Source organism: Vipera ursinii (assembly GCF_947247035.1).
Source record: "Vipera ursinii genome assembly, chromosome: Z".
NCBI classification, from domain to species: Eukaryota; Metazoa; Chordata; class Lepidosauria; order Squamata; family Viperidae; genus Vipera; species Vipera ursinii.
In genome coordinates this window covers 12145337-12166259 of record NC_139517.1, presented here as the reverse complement: position 1 = coordinate 12166259, position 20923 = coordinate 12145337, and the positions used below count along the sequence as shown (strand labels likewise).

The 20923-nt window shown below is 43.3% G+C and overlaps 1 protein-coding gene across 1 annotated transcript; it reads right to left on the bottom strand.

Annotated features, from left to right (window-relative positions):
* STX4 (syntaxin 4) lies at positions 1-19285 on the bottom strand. Its single transcript, XM_083378642.1, has 11 exons — positions 18938-19285; positions 16037-16144; positions 13370-13469; positions 10801-10875; positions 10563-10633; positions 10360-10468; positions 6646-6722; positions 6423-6560; positions 3985-4095; positions 2927-3058; positions 1-1264 (listed from the first exon to the last, which is right to left on the bottom strand). The coding sequence occupies exons 1-10, from the start codon at positions 18965-18967 to the stop codon at positions 2978-2980; spliced, it is 900 nt and encodes a 299-aa protein (XP_083234768.1). The 5' UTR covers positions 18968-19285; the 3' UTR covers positions 1-1264; positions 2927-2977.
* Between the last annotated feature and the right edge of the window lie 1638 nt (positions 19286-20923).

Sequence of the window (20923 nt, the reverse complement as noted above, 5' to 3'; positions counted from 1 at the left end):
TTTTTTAAAAGTGCTTTTATTTTTATATTACAAAATAATTTGTGTTGGTCTGCTTTTGAGTACATTGAGACTTCAAGGCAATTGGGGGGGGGGAAAGCTTAATTCTCTGATAATTTTTTTTTCAAAATACAAAAGTACTAGATTTTTAGAAACAGGACCAGGAGATCCTAATTTCCACTTGTATCATGATTTCCCAACAATTTAGCTACACTTGCGTGGGGAAAGACAACAGATGACTTGACTGTTACTCCTTGCTAGAATGTTTGGGGGACCTTGATTTAACCTGGTCCTCTGAACATGATATTTAGGCCACCTGGATTCCAGATCTCTGCAAATCCCACAAGGGCCAAAGTTTGTATAGTTCACTCGCAATCCTTTTAAAGTTGGCACTGGGTTATTTATCAGGACTAAAAGATCCAAGAGAGAGAATGAACTAATTGTGGTCATGACCAAAAGTTGTCCACGCACGATTCCCAAGGCACGTAGGTGGAGAAAAGACATAGCAAAAAGCCATAAGGGTAATTGGAAAATAGCTTGGCAACCCCAATATATCAGCCGAGAATAAACCAGGATGCATTCATCTGCCATCTTGTATCAAAATAGGCTGTGTTCTCCAAGACAAGGAGAAAAATCCAACAAATCAGCTCAGGATGAAGAGTAGATTTCCCCCTGCATGGCTGAGCATAGGGTGGGAAGGATCAAGGATCTGCTCCAACCTCTGCAGAATATTCTTTATCTTCCTTTGCTCTCTGGTGAACATACAATGTTTTGTGTGGGGAGGAGCCATTTTTTTAAAAAAGTGACACGGCACGAACTGTGACAGGTTGAGGAAGGTGCTGAAGCCGGTCTCGGGGGGGGGGGGGGGAAGTGCCATGATCAGTAAAGGAAAACTAGGCTTGCTTGTGAAGTTGCTTTGTTGCGTCTTTACAAGAATAAACAAAAAAAAAGGATTCTTTCTTTCGAGGACTCTTTCGTGGAAGTGACCGATTACAGTTTCTATAAGGATGAGTCAGGACTACAATATACATCGAGGAAAACCTTTCAAAAATAAATCGGAAAGGTCAGAACCAAAGCAGCAGAGACCGTCTTCTAGATTACGACCGTTATAGGCATCTGGACATGGTTTTGAACGTAGGGGAGGTTTCTAGGCGTAGGCAGCATGTGCTTTCAGGACTGGAGGGGCCCTACCAGTCATCTGTAGTGCAAAGGCCTCCCCAGTGATGGGGGAACAATTCCAGGATAGAGATGCAGCCCAGCAGAAATCCTAAAAAAAAAAAGAAAAAAAAAAGAAAAACAATTCCAGAGTGTCACTATTTCCATTCTGACCCCAACTGAAAAGCTCTAATATAGGGGCGGGCAACTCTGGCCCTTTTATGAACTATGGACTTCCAACTCCCAGAATTCCTGAGCCAGCATGGAATTCTGGGAGTTGGCCCACAGGTTGCAAAGGAGCCGCAGCTGCCCACCCGTAGCCTTCTCAGGTGCCTAACTGGTACAAGAAACCTTTCCAAGGTTTTCAACTCCTTCCAGACCTGGGACACTAAGGACACACACACACACACACACACACACACACATCCCCCTGTATCTATATCTATGTACATAGATAGATAGATAGATGATAGATAGATACAGTCAACTTCCCTCCGCCCTGTACGTGCCCACAGAGAGGGCCTCCTCAGGGTGCCTCCGGTCAGGGAATGTCGACTGGTGGCCCCCAGGGGGAGGGCCTTCTCTGTGGGTGCTCCGGCATTATGGAACCAACTGCCGGTTGAGCTCCGGATGGCTTCGGACCTCCGATCCTTCCGTCGCGGGTTGAAGACCCACTTGTTTGAGTTAGCTGGTCTGGCCTGATGGGGAATATGGGTTTTTTAATTGGTTTTTATTATTCTATTATTGCTGTATTTTAATTGGGCATGGTTTAATTCTCTTTTAATTTTTGTATAGCTATTTATATATGTCCTGTGAACCGCCCTGAGTCCCTAGGGAGAAGGGCGGTATAGAAATCAAATAAATGAAATGAAATGAAATGAAATATATCTATATATCTATCCATATCTATATTTCTTTCTTTCTTTCTTTCTTTCTTTCTTTCTTTCTTTCTTTCTTTCTTTCTTTCTTTCTTTCTTTCTTTCTTCCTTCCTTCCTTCCTTCCTTCCTTCTCAGGTGCCTAACTGGTACAAGAAACCTTTCCAAGGTTTTCAACTCCTTCCAGAGCTGGGACACCAAGGAAACACACACACACACACACACACCTGTATCTATATCTATATACATAGATAGATAAGACAGATAGATACAGTAGATATAGATATCTATATATCTATATCTATATTTCTTTCTTTTTTTCTTTCTCTTTCTTTCTTTCTTTCTTTTTTCTTTCTTTCTTTCTCTTTCTTTCTTTCTTCTCAGGTGCCTAACTGGTACAAGAAACCTTTCCAAGGTTTTCAACTCCTTCCAGACCTGGGACACTAAGGAAACACACACACACACACACACACACACACACACACACACACACACCTATATCTATATACATAGATATAGATATACAGTATATCTATCTATCTATCTATCTATCTATCTATCTATCTATCTATCTATTATCTATCTATCTATCTATCTATCTATCTATTATCTATCTATCTATCTATCTATCTATCTATCTATCTATCTATCTATCTATCTATCTATCTATCTATCTAATCTGTCTCCATCTCAGCAATGTGTCTAGTTAAATGGCTGCGGCCCTTTTCTTTTGCTCACATTTATGTAATCTGTAATTTGGATATAATTTAGTAAAGTATAATATAAAGCACTTTTAGGCATGCATCTCGTCACCAGGTCTCTGGTTCAAGCCTGCTCAGCGGGCCAACCAAGTTTAACCCACCCGCATTTTGGGGGGTTTTCATCTCTTTGTACGTACCACCAGGCTTTGATCGTGCAGCGTGAAGGAAGACAGCAGTGGGAAGTCCTTCTAAATCGTAATGGCCAGGATGATGATGATGATGATGATGAATGCTGTGATAGTCAAGCAGATGCCAATCATGAACTTCTTCTGCAGAGCCCCAAAACAGAGAGAAGGCAAAAAAGGGGTGAAGAGATACAGATGGGGAAGCATCTCCGCTCCTGCTATACTGGATTCCTTTCTCTGCTAGCTTCAGGGAATAAGCAAAGGAACTCAACTCACCTTTCGTCTCCCTGAGATTCCACCATGTGCTACTAGCTATTTGGGGACTGCAGGGATTCCAAATGTTTCCCGCCCCACCCAAAATTGAAAGAAAAAAACTCCCAGAAGACTTGACCCTTGTATGAGACAAGCTGAAAGGTATTGCATTTTACAGAACGTGCGTACTTAATACAGGTAATCCTCGACTTATAACAGTTCTTTTAGTGACCATTCGAAGTTACAGCTCCACTGGGGGGAAAAAAGTGCCATAGGACGGTGTTTCACGCTTACAACCGCTGTAGCATCCCCGCGGGTTATTTATTTATTATTGGGACTTATATGCCACCCTATCTCCCGAAGGACTCAGGGCGGCTAACAACAATAACATACGATAAATACAGAAGTTAAGATAAAATTAAAATTAAAGGCCTCTGTACAATAAATTAAAATTAAAATTAATTAAAAATTAAGAGTTAAAAAATTAAAAACATAATTAGAATCCCTGTCAGTTTGGATCAAAATCCAAACCCATGGCAAAGGACTCATATTGATGACGGCTGCAGTGTCCCGGAGGTCACACGATCACTTTTTGCGAGCTTCTGACAAGCCAAGTCAATGGGGGAACCAAGATTCACTTAACCACCATGTTACTAACTTAACAACCGCAGGGATTCGCTTAACAACTGTGGCAAGAAAGATGGGACAAAACTCCCTTAACAAATGACTCGCTTAGCAACAGAAAGTTCGGGCTGAGTTGTAGTGGTACTTTGAGGGGCCACATGTACGGGCTGAAGATTTGGGGGGGCGCGGCTTACCTTGAGAGCTTTCTTCTGATTCTCCTGAGCTGTGTGAAGGTGCTGCTGCCCTTTCTTGACGTAGTCCCCAGAGTCTAGAATGTTCTTCTCTATCCTGTCAATCGTTTCTCCCTAAATGGAATCAAAAGGGGGCATTTAGATAAGAAGCTTTCGGGCAGAGATGGGCAGGAAAAGAAGAGAGACTAAAGTGGTGCTTCTGCAGGCCAGCTGTGGGATTATGGGACAACTGGTGGCCAAGTGAAAACAAAGCCAACCAATGACAGCTCAAAAATGTTCAAACGTAGCTGTCATGGTTCCGATAAATGAGACAGTTCAAACAAATTCCAAGCATTATTTATCTAAAAAGTGATCTCCTCCCCCCAAACCCATCGTAACACACACACAATCCCTGCCCTTATCTACACGTCATAAATCACATTATCGCAATTAGTTTTACATATGAGGTTTCACTTCCCATTCTGTACACTGGGCTTTTCTAAACTTCTCAAAACATCCGGTTGACGTTTCCCCCCCAAAGCGAAGCAATTTAAAGTAACAGGCCGTCTCTTATATCGTCAGAGCAAAAATATGTCAATGTCTGCAGCATTGACAGTAGCAGCTCAACTTTTGCATCACTACCAGTGAGTAAAACCTCCTAGAAAGCACACGCAGGAAGTCTACTTGACAACTGATGGGAAGGAGACTGGATGCTTGTAGAAAGTCAGTGTCAATGCACGTCCTCAGAAAGAAGCAAACACGAAACTCCAGCAGGAACGTGTGACAAAACAGAGGTTGCTTTATTCAGCTCCAGTGGAAACAAAGTCAGCGTTGGTAGCACATCGCTCCCAATGCTTACATAGCCATCAGGTACAAGGGCTCCGCCCTCACGCCACAGACCAACATCCACCCACACATCCATATAAACCCTCCTCCCCCCCTACAGTTGTTTGCTGCTATCCCCAGACGCCATCCTCATGCGCGTGTCAACCTGTCTCCCCCCTATCCGGCATGCCACCCCCAACCAGGTAAGTACACCAGGTAACCCCTACCCTTAACCCCAGGTGCCCACCCCCACTGCACCCAACCACACCAGGGGATTCGCGCCCCAAACCACCCTCCGCAAACCCGAGGAAGTCCGGTCCCGCACTCTGGAACAGCTGTTCGGCGGCAGGCCTGGCAGGAGAGTCCGGTTGCTCAGCCGCGTCTGCCCAGGTCCACGAAAGCAGCCGGCAGGCAGCTGAGGACCCAGGTATCTCCCGGCAGTCGGCAGGCCCGACAGTCGGGTCCATTCATTCGGCCGCGCCTGCCAGCATTCCTGGAAGCAGCTGGCAGGTGGCCAAGGACGCAGGGAGCAGCTGGCACTCGGCAGACCTGACCGGATGGTCCGTCTGCGCAGACACGGCCGCTGAGCCCCGGAAGCGGTTAGAGACCGGCCGACGTATAGGGACGACCAGGAAGGCCGACGACAGCAGGGGGAACGGGCGAGCGACACGGCCGCCCGGCAGTAGGCCCCAGACAGAGGCTGCTCAAGGCCGGATAGGAAGGAGGCGCAAGACCGGCGCGCGAGGTCGCCCTCCCCCCCATGGAGTGTCAGGACAAGTAATAAAGGGAATCAGAGGACTGCAGAGAGATTCCTTTCTCTCTTTGGGGAAGTATTGCATATCCCTTTCAGGCAAGAAATCCAAAGCTGTTAACATCTCCAAAGAAGCCTGGGAAAAGATCCCTGACATCACAACAAGCTACAGGTGATCAGTGTCAACCCGACTAAGGTGATCGGGCTAAAAGTCTGATTCTGTTGTGATTCAGTGTCAGCCTATGCTCCCAGCAGCTGAGTCCGATGAATCTGAGGAGGAGGAGGAAGGGTTTGGAGAGCCTTTGGTGTCAGAGGGAGGCTCTGATGCACTGTAGGACTCTCAGCCTGGCCCCTCCAGTCGTGTTCCTCATGAGGCTCAGCTGTATGAGGAGGTGGTGTTGGACTCAGAGGAGTCACAGCTGAATCTGTTCAGAGACGCTAGAAGCAGAAGGCAATCCAGCAGAGCAGACAAGAGAAAATCAATGAGGCACCTCAGTGAGAGGAGGAGAAGGCAGTGAGAAGCCACGCCTTGGAACAGATAATAAAAGGGGAAGGTGTGGGTGGGGCTGGTTGCTGAAGGCAACCGTTTGGAGACATTCTAAGGGAATTCCTGGTCTGTTTTTGCTACTTCTGTTTAACTCTTGTTTGTTGACTCTTGTTTGATATTTTGATTCATTGAAGGACACATTCTGTTGCTTTTTTTGTTTGAACTTTAAATAAATTTGGGTTGGGTTTTTCCAGCCTATTGAATGTAAAAAGGAAAAAAGGGGTTGTCCCTGACACACAAACAGGGCCGGTCATAGGCTGGAACAGAACAGATTCAACAAAGTCTGACCAGAGCATCCCCCACCCCCCACCCCAATCCCCCCTCTCTCCCACTTCATACTTGCAGCTCCACTTCTGTAGCCAGGAACATAAACAGGTCATGCAGCTCCTGGATACTGCGCTCCAGTTTCAGAATTTCACTGTGTCTGGTTTCGATCTCGTTCAGAGCCTGCTTTGTCACTTGTGTGTCCTTCATGAGCTGCATGAAAAAGGGTAACGTAGATTAATCACCTTGTTTAGGGCCCTTTCCCTCCTTTCAAAGGACCCAATATTCTGACACTCACATTTGAAATAAATACTTCAGTCTGACCGCTCTCCAGCATCTGATCCAGCTCTTCATCAGATACCACCGTGCTACCAGCTGGAGGGAATTAAAAAAAACAGTGTCACTATCAAGAAGCAAGAGGCTTTTCAATCTCCCACCAGAAAAGGGGAATGGAAGTTCGAAGTATCTTTTTCCCAGCAGTCTGACACTTGTTTTGCCCTGTGAACAGAATCCCAAAAAAGGCTGGGGCTCTATCTGAAGCATAAGACCCAAAAGTCAAGGGGTGCACTGGGATTTTGAGGTTGTCTGCACCCCAATGCCCTCTTGTGGCAAACCGCGTAGCTGGAAGGCAGAGAACCCGATAAGGTTAGGGATAAAACCCTCTCTGCATTTCACAACTGGGTGACATCAGCGTTTGTTGCTTGTTTGCTTTCTTTCCGTTTGCTACAGAGGTGCCGAGATGACTGCGATTGTGATTTTAAATGTAGTTGTTTCGACTTTTTTGATGCTAGGAGTTGGTTCACACATCCTGGAAGTTGCCAAGGTTAAGAAATAGTGCTTTCAAGCAGGGGTCCCCAAACCCCGGTCCGTGGCCACAAAGAAGTGAAAGTGTATCCATCTTCTTCCTGATGAAGGTGAACGTGGCATTTTCACAACTGGAAACCTGCCAATGCTAGTTTTGAGCTTTACAGGGACCTAGCTGTTCTTAGCATGCTATGGCCTATCTTGTCTTTGACTGTACCCAGGCCTACAAAGAACGTATCGGATGTATAAATTGAATTTAAACAGACTACTTAGGCCAGCTTTAGGATACTGGAAAATTATGTGATATTCTTCAACGGTGGAGTTCACACATGTACATCCAAACAATTATGTTGGGTGGGGATTTGACAGCAGATCACAAAATGGAACAGGCTGGCAACGGAATGCTTCATTTTCCTTCCAGAATGTTCCCTTAATTTCTCAGATGGGCAGGTCTCAGGGTTACATTACAGTATGTTCCTGTGTCTTAGGCTACAGGGCCACGCATTTTTAAAAAGCCTCTCTAACTCTTTTCCAAGAAAAGAAAAATTGCGTTTAAAATGCATTAACGCACATTAAATTTGCATACTAGTTTGTTCTGCATAATTTTTCTATTTCTATATTCACTGACAGAGCTAAGAGTAAAAAAAACACCTTTTTTCACTTAAATTAATGGTCATTCTATTCATGAAATAGAACACAGCATTCCTGCTTTTTAACTGCTGTCTCTTTAAAGAGAAAGAGTATAGAAAATAGGATATATCTCATTTGGACATTCTCCCTTACTTATCTAATGCATTTTTTAAATACGCTTCCTACACTGAAGCATCTGGAAGCAATTTACAGTAAAAATAGTGACTTCTGGAGGATGAAATGGTGGGCTGAGGATGGCTCTTGAAAATTAAAACTGACAATTGTGACAAGCAATGAAGCCCTGGTGAGTAGATTGGCTTTATTAACCTCTCCAGAGAAAGAGAGGTGACTCCCACAAGAGCTCCAGTTGCTCCTTGTGAGGAAACCTCAAAATAACAGTCTCAGGTGGGTTTTGAGTACTGGGAGATGAGGTAGACATTTTGCTCAAACTGTGGTTGGCCCCTTTAAAAAGATACTAAGTTCACATACTTCTTTTTCTAATCAGAAAATTGTGTATTAACTACTTTTCAGCTATTGGAACCTTTGGATTGACAAATCTGAAAACCCCGGGTGGGTCTGCCTTCAATCGTTAATGGAAGAAAAAAATTAACTAAAAGCTTAAGGAATTTGAAATGAATAGCAAAACGCTGATTTTAGAAAGGATCCAGACAAATTGGAAATAATATTTTGCAATTAATTATAAGAATTTTTCCCCATAGGGAAGTAGACTACTTTTGAGCAGAAAGAGATAAAAGATTTTAAAAATTGGACTTAAAAGGCAGCTAAAGATTTAATTAAAGGAGAAAATACATAAATCCGATTTAACAACCACAGAACAATGCAAAATATTTTAACACTGGAAATATTGAGGGATGCTTTTCAAAAATGAAATCAGAAATTAATATCAACAATGTTAATAGAGATATTTGCTTCTATAGATAAGCCATGTCCAAAAAAATATTTTGGAAGAAATGACAGAAGAGAAACAAGTTATATCTGACGAGAAACTGAAAGAGATCTACAATTAACAGGATACAAGAATGACATGGAAAAAGTTGTTTCATCAGACATAAAAATGTAATTCATTGATATTTTAAAAGTTAAAAGAGAATTACAAATAATAAAGTGATCTGGATAATTCTGTGATATTAGATTTACAAAAGAGGTTAGTTAAAGCTTGGATAAATCTTGTGGGAAGGGTTAAAAAGGAAATAAGAATTAATTCTACAAGAGTACTTGAGTGGACTAAAAGAAGAAAAAGAAAAGAATACGAAGTTGGTTTATTTGATCAAGGTTAAAACAGTTATGTTATTTCTAACAACTTTTAAAAGACTTTTGCTGATACCAGGACTGAAATGATGTTGCTTTATGGATTTATTTATAGATAAGAAATGGAACATGGCATGAAGAGATCATTGGTTGTAAAGTAAGAGGTGAAAAATTATTAAAATTGTTTATACTTGTTGTGATGAAGGCTGGAAGTCATTTCTTTATATATTTCTTTTTCTTTATTCTTTTCTTCTACATTTTTTTTATTTTCCTTGGCACTTTTATTTTTTCTACTTTTTTACTTTCTTCCAGTTTGTATTAGTTTTTATTGTTGCAATTATAATCTTTAATGAAATTACTTTCAAAAATACAAAAGCAGCAATAAAAGTATATAATGCTAATATATTAAAGGAATGTAATGTATTCTTTATAAAACCCTAAAAGTTGCTATAGAAGGTGTCTCTCAAATGTCCAGAGAAAGAACATTCTAGAATGGAGGAGGCACCATCGTTAAGAAGGCCCATCTGTGAGCAGTTGCCAGATTTCTCATAAATGCATGATAATCTCAGTGACTGACCAGATCTGTAACTGAGATTCTCTAACAGGCAATAGTGGCAAATATCTGTAGCTCAGGTGTAGGATGAGGGTGAAGGTTCGTTCTCCGAGCTTGTGGGTTTGTTTCCGAACATTTCGTTACCAGGCTAACATCTTCAGCTGAATTTAGGGGAGTTTAGGTATCTTTAAGGGACGCGGTGGCTCAGTGGGTTAGGACGCTGAGCTTGTCGATCAGGTCGGCACTTTGGCGGGTCAAATCCCGAGTGCCGCGTAGCAGAGTGAGCGCCTGTTACTCGTCCCAGCTTCTGCCAACCTAGCAGTTCAAAAGCACGTAAAAAATGCAAGTAGAAAAATAGGGACCACTCCGGTGGGAAGGTAACAGCATTCTGTGCGCCTCTGGCGTCTAGTCAAGCTAGCCACATGACTACGGAGACGTCCTCGGACAAGCACTGGCTCTTCAGCTTTGAAACGGAGATGAGCACCGGCCCCTAGAGTCAGAAACGACTAGCGCACATGTGCGGGGGAACCTTTACCTTTACGTATCTTTGTCCCAAATAACTAAAATTTTGAATCTGGCCCCAGTAGCTACCTGGCCACCCTCTGGGACTTGCCTTAGCCATAAAATATCCAAGTCTCTTTGGCTGTCGCACTCTTTCTACAGCAGGCACGTGGTTTGGGGCAATTCTACGAGATGATTTGGCATTAAAATGCAGCATTTTCTGCGCCTAGCAAAGGCCACCACACAAATACTCACTAATCTGTAGATGTCGTTTGATGCGTTCCAGATTTCGGTCTCGGTAGTCAGACTGTACGGAGTTGCATTTATTGATGAGATCCAAGAATTGTTGGGAAAGGATCCCATGCTGAAGCAGAAATGTTACCTAATGAGTTATGCAGACCATTCCCGCCTCCTCACCTTGCTTCCCCATCAAGCCAACCCACTGCTTTGCTTCTCACCTGATTTCTCTTCATTCGGTTGTTGAATGAATTTCTGTTCTCATCTTGTTCCTCCTTCGTAGGCTCAATTTCTACGTAATTAAAAAAACGGCTATTAATTAGATTGTGATGCTTGTTTCAGGAAGAGAGATCTGAGGACTAAAATATTTAATTTTTCAGAGCACTAGATACTAATTCCCAAGCCGAAGAGTCAAGATACAATCCCTCTCTGTTTTCCTCATAGGTTGTGCACACTCACTCTTCAGACGGGCTCTGATATCTTTTGCCAACTGCTGAATCTCTTCACGCAGCTTTTGTAGGCCTTGCTTCATGTCTAGAAAACACAGTGAAAATTCAAGGAGGCATTATTTTTCATCATATCCAATTTTCGCAAGCTTTGGAACTGAGCTACACTGCCCTCCCTTCCCCCAACTGCTTTCCTCCAGGAAACTAATCAGGACTACCTGTAAATGAGGGGAACAAATTTAGTCCTCGTTTAGTGACAGCAATAGGGACCATCAACCCAATTAAGCAAAGCAGTCACAAAGCGAAAAAAAATCACGTGATCATGACTGTTCGTGATTTCACACAGGAGACCCCTATCAACTGACTGTAATGGCAAACCTCTGACTGACAGAGAGGTGTGCAAATGCGGGCAATGAGTCAGAAAGTTAACTTTTCATTGTAACTAGGAATTAGTTGTTGTCTTGAGGCAGTTGCTAAGCAAGGACTGATGTGGTGACGCAGTGCTTAGAATGCAGCATTGCAGGCTAATTGTGCCGACTGCCAGGAGTTCAATTCAGACAAGACCAGGTCGAGGTCGACTCAAGCCTTCCATCCTTCTGAAGTTGGTAAAATGAGGGTCCAGATTGTTGGGGGCAACAGGCTGACTCTGTAAACGGCTTAAGAGAGGGCTGTAAAACATTGTGAAGCAGATTATAAGTCTAAGCGCTATTGCTACCTGCAATCCACTATAAGTCAGACCACTTCTTCCTGAACAATTCTGCAAAAATCTGTCACCTTTATTCATTCCAGTCTGTTTCATAACTGCTTAATTTTCCTCTGTATAGGTAGCTCTTGCTTAGTAACCACAATTGGTACTGGCAGTTCTGTTGCTAAGTGCCTCCATTGCCTAAGCCAGGGGTAGGCAACCTCGGCTCTTTTATGACTCATGGACTTCAACTCCCAGAATTCCTGAGTCAACCTCGGCTCTTTTATGACTCATGGACTTCAACTCCCAGAATTCCTGAGTCAACCTCGGCTCTTTTATGACTCATGGACTTCAACTCCCAGAATTCCTGAGTCAACCTCGGCTCTTTTATGGCTCATGGACTTCAACTCCCAGAATTCCTGACTCAACCTCGACTCTTTTATGACTCATGGACTTCAACTCCCAGAATTCCTGAGTCAACCTCGGCTCTTTTATGACTCATGGACTTCAACTCCCAGAATTCCTGAGTCAATCTCGGCTCTTTTATGACTCACGGACTTCAACTCCCAGAATTCCTGAGTCAGCATAGCTGACTCAGGAATTCTGGGAGTTGAAGTCCGTGAGTCATAAAAGAGCCGAGGTTGCCTACCCGTGGCCTAAGCGAAATATCACGTGACCAGTTTACACATTTATTTCTGTCTTCTCTATTAACGCTGTTTGTTTCAAGCCAGTTCTGAAACGCCCGAATGGTGATCACATGATTATGATGGTCGCAAGCGCCAAGGGTTGATTGCAACACTTTTGTTATACGCTGACATAATTCTCAACGGTCATTTGGCAAGGCAGTCAGGAAGTGAGGACTCCCTGTACTTTATACTTCTTTCTCTTCAGTAATCTCTCTCTCTCTCTCCAAAGCTCAGTTCCTAATATTTCTACTAAGAATTCTACTGCCAAACTCTATTCTTCTGACTCTATTCAGGGCACAAATTCCTTGCCCTTGTTTTTAAATCGATCTAAACCCAACTCATTTTCTTTCGGTTCTTGTTACAGTCAACCAGGCTGGTTTCTATTCCTGATTCTTACTCTCAGCTCACCAAAGGTCTCTTGCTTTCTTGGTCAACACTTCTTCCTTGCTGCCTCATTTGTGTCAGTTTCCTGTTTGAAGCACGTTTCCTTTTTCCCCACTAATTTCTTCTCAAAGAGGGTATTTTCTTTGCCATCTCATCTCAAGCCACGGTTCTCGTTTAACTAAGCGTTTGTTCTGTTCCAGCCTACTACCGGCCCTGCAGAAAAGGCAGGGACAACCCCTTTACAAAAAGGCAAGAGGCTGGAACTAAGCCTGCCAAATTTATTGACACAAAACAGAGCAAACAGAGCAAAACAAAAACACGAACCATGAAACAGGAGCTTTTCAAGCGGTTGCCTTCAGCAAACCAGCCCTCCCACACATTCCCCTTTTAAACAGTTCAAGGCGTGGCTTCTCTCTGCCTCCTTCCGAGGTGCCCTATTGCCTTCCTCTGTTTACTCCTGATTGACTTCCTCCTGTGTCGGGCGTCCTTGAACAGGGCCAGCTGTGGGTCATCTTCATCCATGCTGTCAGGCTCAAACAGCTGGGTCTGCGTAGTAACCAGATGAGAGGGGCCTGGCTGAGGGCTCTGCAAAGCCTCAGGACTGTCCTCTGCAGGCTCTCCAACCCCCCCCTCCTCCTCTGAATCGTCCAACCCAACTGCCGAACCCACAGGCTGACCCTGAATCACAATAGCTTTAAAGAGGGACTGCGGCATTGGCAGCTAGTTTTCTGTCTGTAATTTTTGCAACAGCCTGCAACGTGCCAGATATATATTTTAAGCCACAGGTTATATGATGGCAGATTGAAACATGATCATTGGAAACCTACTGTCATCGGGGATTGGCGAAGCCAGGATTGTAGTCTGGTTTTTCTCTAGGTCCTTCACTTTGCTTTCCAGTATCTTCAAGGCTTCACGGATGCCACGTGCCTGGAAAGGGGATAAATGATGTAACGAGAAGGTCACTGTCAATTACTAAAGCCTTATCTCGCAGAGCTCAGAAACACTGATGATACAACTGGTTCTTCTAGGTCAGTGGTTCTCATCCTGTGGTCCATGATGTTATGATTTAAGTCTTGAGGCTCCGTGGCCATGGTCTGTGGCCAGAAAAGGTACAGTTGTCCATTCAGGCAAAATGTTTCATTATGCAAGTTATTTACTTTATGATAAGATTTTTCTCTAAACCAACATATTTTTCCTATCGACATAGTCAATGTCCTGCTGAAAATAATAAGCCTGATCTACATACCTCCAGCAATCAATGCACTTTTGCTCACCGTCATATTTTTTCTATCAAAGTTCTGCTCAACATGTTCCCAAGCACTTAAACTAATCCTGCTTTGGGGTGTGTGTGTGCTGCATTTACACAATTGCATTTTTCTCTAGGTGTAGGAAAATAACAGCATTTTCTCAACTCAGATTTGAGTGCATTATTCACAAATACGTTGAATGGCCACTCCATATTTTAATTTTTCCCAGGCACACCATCTTAATTGGCAGCTTCACTATTTTTCTACATTATCAAAAGATTTACAGCTTTCTTTTCACCCTTTTTTTGTGGGGGGCACTAACTTTAAAAGCATTTAACTCCACTCTTCAACACATCATTGTAATTTTTATACAAATCTATAAAATCCTCCTTCAAGCATTTTCTTATTTTGTCTGCATGCCCCATCACTTTATTTCTTTTTCACGCATATGCAAAAATAAATCTATTCTTAGCATATTCAAAATACAGATCTTTTCCTAAGCAGATATTCCTGGGTCTTTGAATGGCTCATTATTATTTTTTTGTTCCAACTGTTGTCCGTTGTTCACCCAAATTCATTCCAGATTTTTTCTGTTAACTCCATTCTGTGGACTGTAGCATAATGCCAACCTATTTTCATTCATACTCATGGCAATCCAGTAATACCAATATATAATTGCTAACATACATTTTAACTCTGTCATTCATAATTAAACCCACACCTTCGCTTTCATGCATATATTCATCGCCATGGCTCTTTCAGAACACACCCAAGCTTCATTCAGCTCCACTGCATTCTTCCCCCTTTTCTTGATTTCATGAACAGCATAAGTACTTTTTTTTCCTTTTTGAGTTTTGGGACATTTGGGCAGATATGCTACCGGTGACAACTAAAGTCACTATTCTATATAAGATTTGCTATCTATCCTGGAGATTTTGCAAGCCAACAAACTGTTGCCTTCCTCTCACCAATTAGGACAGTGATGCAGCGCACAAATCAATTCAAAATACTAATAGATGCTGGTCAAAAGAGTTTTAGAAATTGTTCAGGTAATTGGTATTCAAAAGGAATTATGTCAAGAAAGTGTGGCTACTACTATAATTCATATCTTTACAATCCTATAAAAATAAATTACCTAATCATCAACACGAGACCCAACTCATGTAGGACTTTGAAAGTATCTTTTGCTTTCCTGTCCTCCCAATGTATTAGAGCAGCAAAACAATGTTTTTCTGCAACACTGAACATATCAAGCAATCAAACAGCAGGCTGTTCTGGCCAAAACCTGGCTCACCAAAGCAACCAAATTGCTTTGAAGATACAACAGAAAACAGTTGAAGCATACAAACCATCACAGTGTACACTGCACTTCCAGCAAAGCACTGGTTGCTTTGCTGAGCAGTCCTGAGCAAAAGCAGAACCACAACTTACACAATACATCTTTGGCCTATTGCATTTTAAAGACTAGACAAAGAAAGGGGCAGACACAGTATGAATTATAGCATAACGCTGGAATGTTTTTGGATAAACCCATCTGGAGGCTCTTCTCATTACTGGTCCTTTCCTACTAGGTCAGCATTCTAGCTGTACTATCTTTATACACAGTCAGTGAATATAATCTGGGTTATTTGGGCCACTGACTCTCCCCTTGTTGCCACTCAGGATCAATTTTTTTAAATTTTAATCCCATTTATATCCCACCCTTCTCCAAAGACTCAGGGCGGCTTACAATTTAAGCACAAACCAATGTGCTTAGCAATAGCCTTCATTCTATGTATATGCCTGCTTATTAGGGCTTTCGGGGGCCCCCAAGCGGCATTATTACAAAGTCAGCTTATTGCCCCCAACAATCTGGGTCCTCATTTTACCTACCTCGGAAGGATGGAAGGCTGAGTCAACCTTGAGCCTGGTGGGACTCGAACCTGCACTAATTGCAGGCAGCTGGTGTTACTTAAGGAGGCATTAGCCCACTGCGCCACCAATTCAGCTAGCTGTGAATGTTTTACTGCAAGGGGACTATAAGCAGTTCACAATGGAGGGGGGGGGGAGAGGTATCTTATAGTGCTGGTAGGGAATGCAGTCACTATGTTTAAATGGGTACTTTTAATCGCTACAGGAAGAGATGGAGTTTTTACAGGAGACAGAATTTTTTCCCCCCTTCACTGTTATTTATATATACATGCACACAGAGAAAACAAAGAAGTGGGTTATCAACTCCCAGGTGCTCAGGAAAGAAGATCATAATACCGTTTGGAAAAATTCATCAGTAGGATCAGGGGAGTTGTGTTTTGCTGATCCACGCTGTATGACAAGAGCCACACTTTCAACATCTTCATTGTCTGATTCATCATCTTTCTGCAGAAAGTAAAATAAACAAAAGAAAATCAGGTACAGTATGTCTTGAGAAAGCACATATACCTCATGCATGGCAGGTACATGCGATCACAGGGATGTTGCAACACAAGTGCAAGGACAGATTATAGGACATTTTTTTTTCAGTGCTGTTGAAACGTTGACAACAAATGGTTGTTAAGTCAAGGTCTACCTTTAGTTGAATGCTACATTATATGGACTTGTCAATGGATGCAGAAAATGCAAAGTCTTTCCAACCAACTAGTGCCCATCCAGATTTCTGCAGTCCAGAAAATGTAGCCCAGCCCCAGGCACTACTTACTTAATCGTTAATCATTAATCTAGAGTTCACTTGTAATGACTGAAATGAAATTGGGTTTATTGTATTCCTCTTTCTGGTCGTATAGGAAGTGGCTATAATCTGCAAGGTTTGTACAGACTTTTATGTGTGCATTGAGGTTAATGCTACTGCTTAACCAAAAAAAGTCCACCTTGTTAACCAGTGCTTTTAATGCAGAATTTTATCTTTTATTACAGAATAAAATTATTTTATAGAATTTGTAGGGGGAAAAAATCTGTAGCTGACCTTGGCAATTTGGCATGGTTGGGCTCAGGAATTCTGGGAAGTGATGTCCACAAGTCAGAGTTGCCAAGTTTGGAAACCGCTCAGCTAGACAATAAGCATTTCCTCCCATGGAAATTCTCTGTGTGGCTGCTCTAACTCAGTAGTCCTCAAACTGTGGTTGCATCAAATACATGTTTTTTAGAAGACACCCAGAACTGGCGCAGCACATTCTCTTAAGGAATCATGAGTTTCCAAAAGCTAACAAGTCTCCTTTCTCAAAATGTAAGAGAAAGTAGTAGAACTATTACTACTATTTAATTAAGCTAAATGCTTGTGGCCAATTAAAACTTTAACCATGTATTACAATTATCCAGCCCTGCTTAATTAGTAGGGCTTTGCTCTAAAAACCACACTTATGTTCTGAGAATAGTTGAATCAATCCTCTCCTCTCCTTTATAAAATTTTAGGAGGCTATCTATTAACTGGAAATAAAACTATTTTTCATCTTATTGTGAAACAAGTACCCTTTCCAACAAAAAACGCAGGCAGCTGGAATCACCTCTCTTGTGGGATTAAAACAAAATCACATTTAAAAATGCTTTAAAATAATTCTACAGTAGGGCAGTCATGCTGAATCAGTACTTAGTAAAATATTTGTTCTGCTACACAGGGATTTAAGAATTTTGGAAGACTAAGGAAAGTCCAGAGAGCCAGTTCATGGTATGTTTAAGGCATCACCCCAGAAAACGGGAGACCATGATTTTTAGTCCATCACCTGTACACACACATTTACTTGAGTGACTTTGAGCCAGTTATTTTCTTCTGGCCTATGAAGGAGGCAACTGCAAAACACTTCCAAACTCTTGCCAAGAAAACTGCAATGACTTCTCCAGACAGTTGCCAGGAGACAAGACTGAGTCAAAGGGACAAAAAGAAAAAGGAAAAGGAAAGTCCACAATACAGGCCTAATGAATATACAGATTTAGTGCCAACTGCTGAGAAAACAAAAAGCATGCATAAATAAATGTGTAAATAATTTTATACCAACACATTTACAAACCCCCTCCGAGACAAAATTAAAACTTGCCCTTCCACTGCAATTCCATGCCAAAAGACCAGGTCACGTTCACATTCTATTATCCTGGAAATCCAGGTCAGCTCTCTCTACTCATGTTAATCAATCACCTTGCTTTTAGATTAGATTGGGCAGTGGCAGCTGACCCTTGGCCACTTGGGAGTACCTGCTTCACCTGGTGCTTTTACTATTCCAACCAGGGCCCAGCCTGCATCAACTACTGGGAGTTGTAGTGCCAAAGATTGAGGCTGGCTCCCAAATCTTTCCCCTTCCAAGCTTCTGTCCCTTCAGGCTGACAGCCATTCCCTTAACCCTAGTGTTTCTCAAACCTGGCCACTTTAAAGATGTGTGGACTTCAATTCCCAGAATTCCCCAGCCAGCCGTGGCTGGCTGGGGAATTCTGGGAATTGAAGTCCACACAGTTTGAAGTGGCCAAGGTCCGGAAACACTGCCTTAAAACTTTCTCTGGGGTGACACTGCCAAGGGAAATTGTGTGTGTGTGTGTGGGGGGGGGAAACAACCATGCCAAGAAAAGTAACCATGGAGGAAGGTGTGTGTGTGTGTGTGTGTGTGTGTGTGTGTCACATATAAAGGCTATGGGTCTGCAGACGATGGGAGAAGGAATGATGGCAGTACAGAGGAGGGAGGGGGGAAATTGCAGCTAAGGGGCAGAGATCATTGGGAGGCCAGGTAGAAAGAAAGGGGGTGGCCGCCATTTTAAGTAAGATTATTGTAACTCTTCCCACCCCTGTGCTGGAAAAAGAAGAGGCAGGTTTTTCTCCATCCCAGCCAGGGAGGACCTTCTATCTACCCGGGCAGGAAGAAGCAGCAGCCTCAGGCACTGATGGAGCCATTAAATCGGGAAGGGGGAGAGAAAGAGGATGTGTGAATGGGGTCCAGCGGAGAAAGGAAATTACGAGCCAGAAGGGAAAGGGGAATAAGCCGCAGGTTTGACTCGAGGGGGGTGGTGTTGGTGAGAAAAGCCACCCAATTTGCGGAGGGGGCGGGGGAAGGAAGACAGAACAGCCAGGAGAAAGCGACGGAGGGCAACGCGAAGCCAGAGCGGCCGGTGGCGCGAAGGGAGGGGCAACCGCGACCGTTGTGGGCGGGGCTAAGCCGTGCGTCGTGGAAAGGGGCGCGCGGGCGGCGTTCTCACCTCTCTCAGCTCCTGCGTTCGGTCTCTCATAGCTTTGTTTCTATTTTTTTTTTTCACACCTCGGAGATGAACTGGCGAAAGGGCGGGGAAAGAGGACGGAGGGGACCCAAGGCGCAGGCGCACGAAATGCTCGCAGACTCTTAGCCGGCTCCTCCTTCCTGGCAGCTCGATGGCTCTTGAGGGCAGGAATTCCCCCCTCGGACGGACAAGGAGCACACCGTCCCGGTCTGCGCATGCGCACGTATTTCCACCTTTTCGAGGCTCCGGTTTTCAGTCTCCCCCCCACACACACACACAGCCAATAGAGAAACCGAAACAATCAAACCGGAAATATATCAAACCCCAATAATGAATGTAGTACTGTGTGAGAATGGCAATCTAGACACCGCCGTCCTTTCTCGACCGGAAGTTGGTTCGTAAAACAGGAAGCATTTTCAGACTACCGGGCTAAAACGTTACTTCGCGGATTTAATATGGCCGTCGCCGGAAGTCCATTTTCCTCAACCGGAGGTCTTGTCAATCGTCTGCTAAAAAGCGCCATAGAGCTACGTAAATTGTTAGAGTGTCTCTTGCCTTTTTTTTCCTAATTAATATTCCCGGTTTATACGCCAAATAATGCCGGTTTTATCTGAAAGATGAACTACTCGAATATATTTTCTTCTCCGAAGTCATTAAGCAACCGCATTGCCAGCCTCTACTTTTAAAGATTAAGTATTGTCTTACCACAAGTAAAAAAAAAGCTCTTCTTTCTCACAAAAAGCAAATAGCCGCCTTTCTCCCGCGCTTCCTTTAGACCAGGGGTAGGCAAGCTCGGCTCTTTTATGACTCATGGACTTCAACTCCCAGAATTCCTGAGTCAGCATAGCTGACTCAGGAATTCTGGGAGTTGAAGTCCATGAGTCATAAAAGAGCCGAGCTTGCCTACCCCTGCTTTAGACTGTTTCTAGAGGTGACTGTTTCTAGCGGTGGCTCAGTGGGTTAGGACGCTGAGCTAGTCGATCAGAAGGTCGGCAGTTTGGCGGGTTGAATCCCGAGTGCCGTGTAGCAGAGTGAGCGCCTGTTACTCGTCCCAGCTTCTGCCAACCTAGCAGTTCGAAAGCACGTAAAAATGCAAGTAGAAAAATAGGGACCACTCCAGTGGGAAGGTAACAGCGTTCTGTGCGCCTTTGACGTCTAGTCATGCCGGCCACATGACCACGGAGACGTCCTCGGACAAGCGCTGGCTCTTCGGCTTTGAAACGGAGATGAGCACCGGTCCCTAGAGTCGGAAACGACTAGCACGCATGTGCGGGGGAACCTTTACCTTTACCTTTTAGAGGTGAGCAGAAATTCTGCCCACAGGTAACAATGATGAGAAACGATTTAGGGGCTGAATTTTTGTATCAGGATGTTAGTCAGTCGTTGAAGAGGAAAAAAAACACAAAGCTGCCTTCATCTCTGAATGAAACGAGCAACACCCCCACCCACCCCCTTCCTATAATTATCCTCCCATAATTGTATAGTAGTAATACTAATCCTGTTAGATTATTATGGTCCGTTGAGTCAACTGTGGGAAGAACATTCAATTCAGAAATAATTTTATTCGTGCACTTCCTGTGAATTTACTCATCAACATGATTTGCCAGTAGCCGAAAGAAACTTGCAAAAAAAAAAAAAACCAACACCACCAAACCTCAATGCAATGTTGCAGCTTAAACTTCTTTCAGCTGATAATTAACAGTCAGGCTGAAACTGATAAAGCCACATCTCTCTCAAAGAATTAGCAAACAGGCAAAAGCCATTCAAGACATAGATCTTTCCCGAATATACAAATGTGGCACCCTAAAGTCAGCGCAAAGGCGCACACAAAAGGAAGATCTTACACACTCAGTAAAGTTAGATAAGAACATCAACCCATCAGAGCTGCACATCTACTAAATTAAACATTTCAAAGGGCATGTTCACACACCTCCCCAAAGACCACTTTTCCTGTAAATATTGCAGTAT

What these genes read in the sequence shown, in the direction of transcription:
- STX4 (XM_083378642.1), bottom strand. Translation starts at nt 18,967, where the DNA reads ATGAGAGACCGAACGCAGGAGCTGAGAGAG. An exon ending in TATCAGAGCCCGTCTGAAGA is followed by an intron (nt 10,634 to 10,800) that starts GTGAGTGTGCAC and finishes TTAATTACGTAG; the next exon opens with AAATTGAGCCTACGAAGGAG. An exon ending in CTACAGAAGTGGAGCTGCAA is followed by an intron (nt 4,096 to 6,422) that starts GTATGAAGTGGG and finishes GATTCCATTTAG; the next exon opens with GGAGAAACGATTGACAGGAT.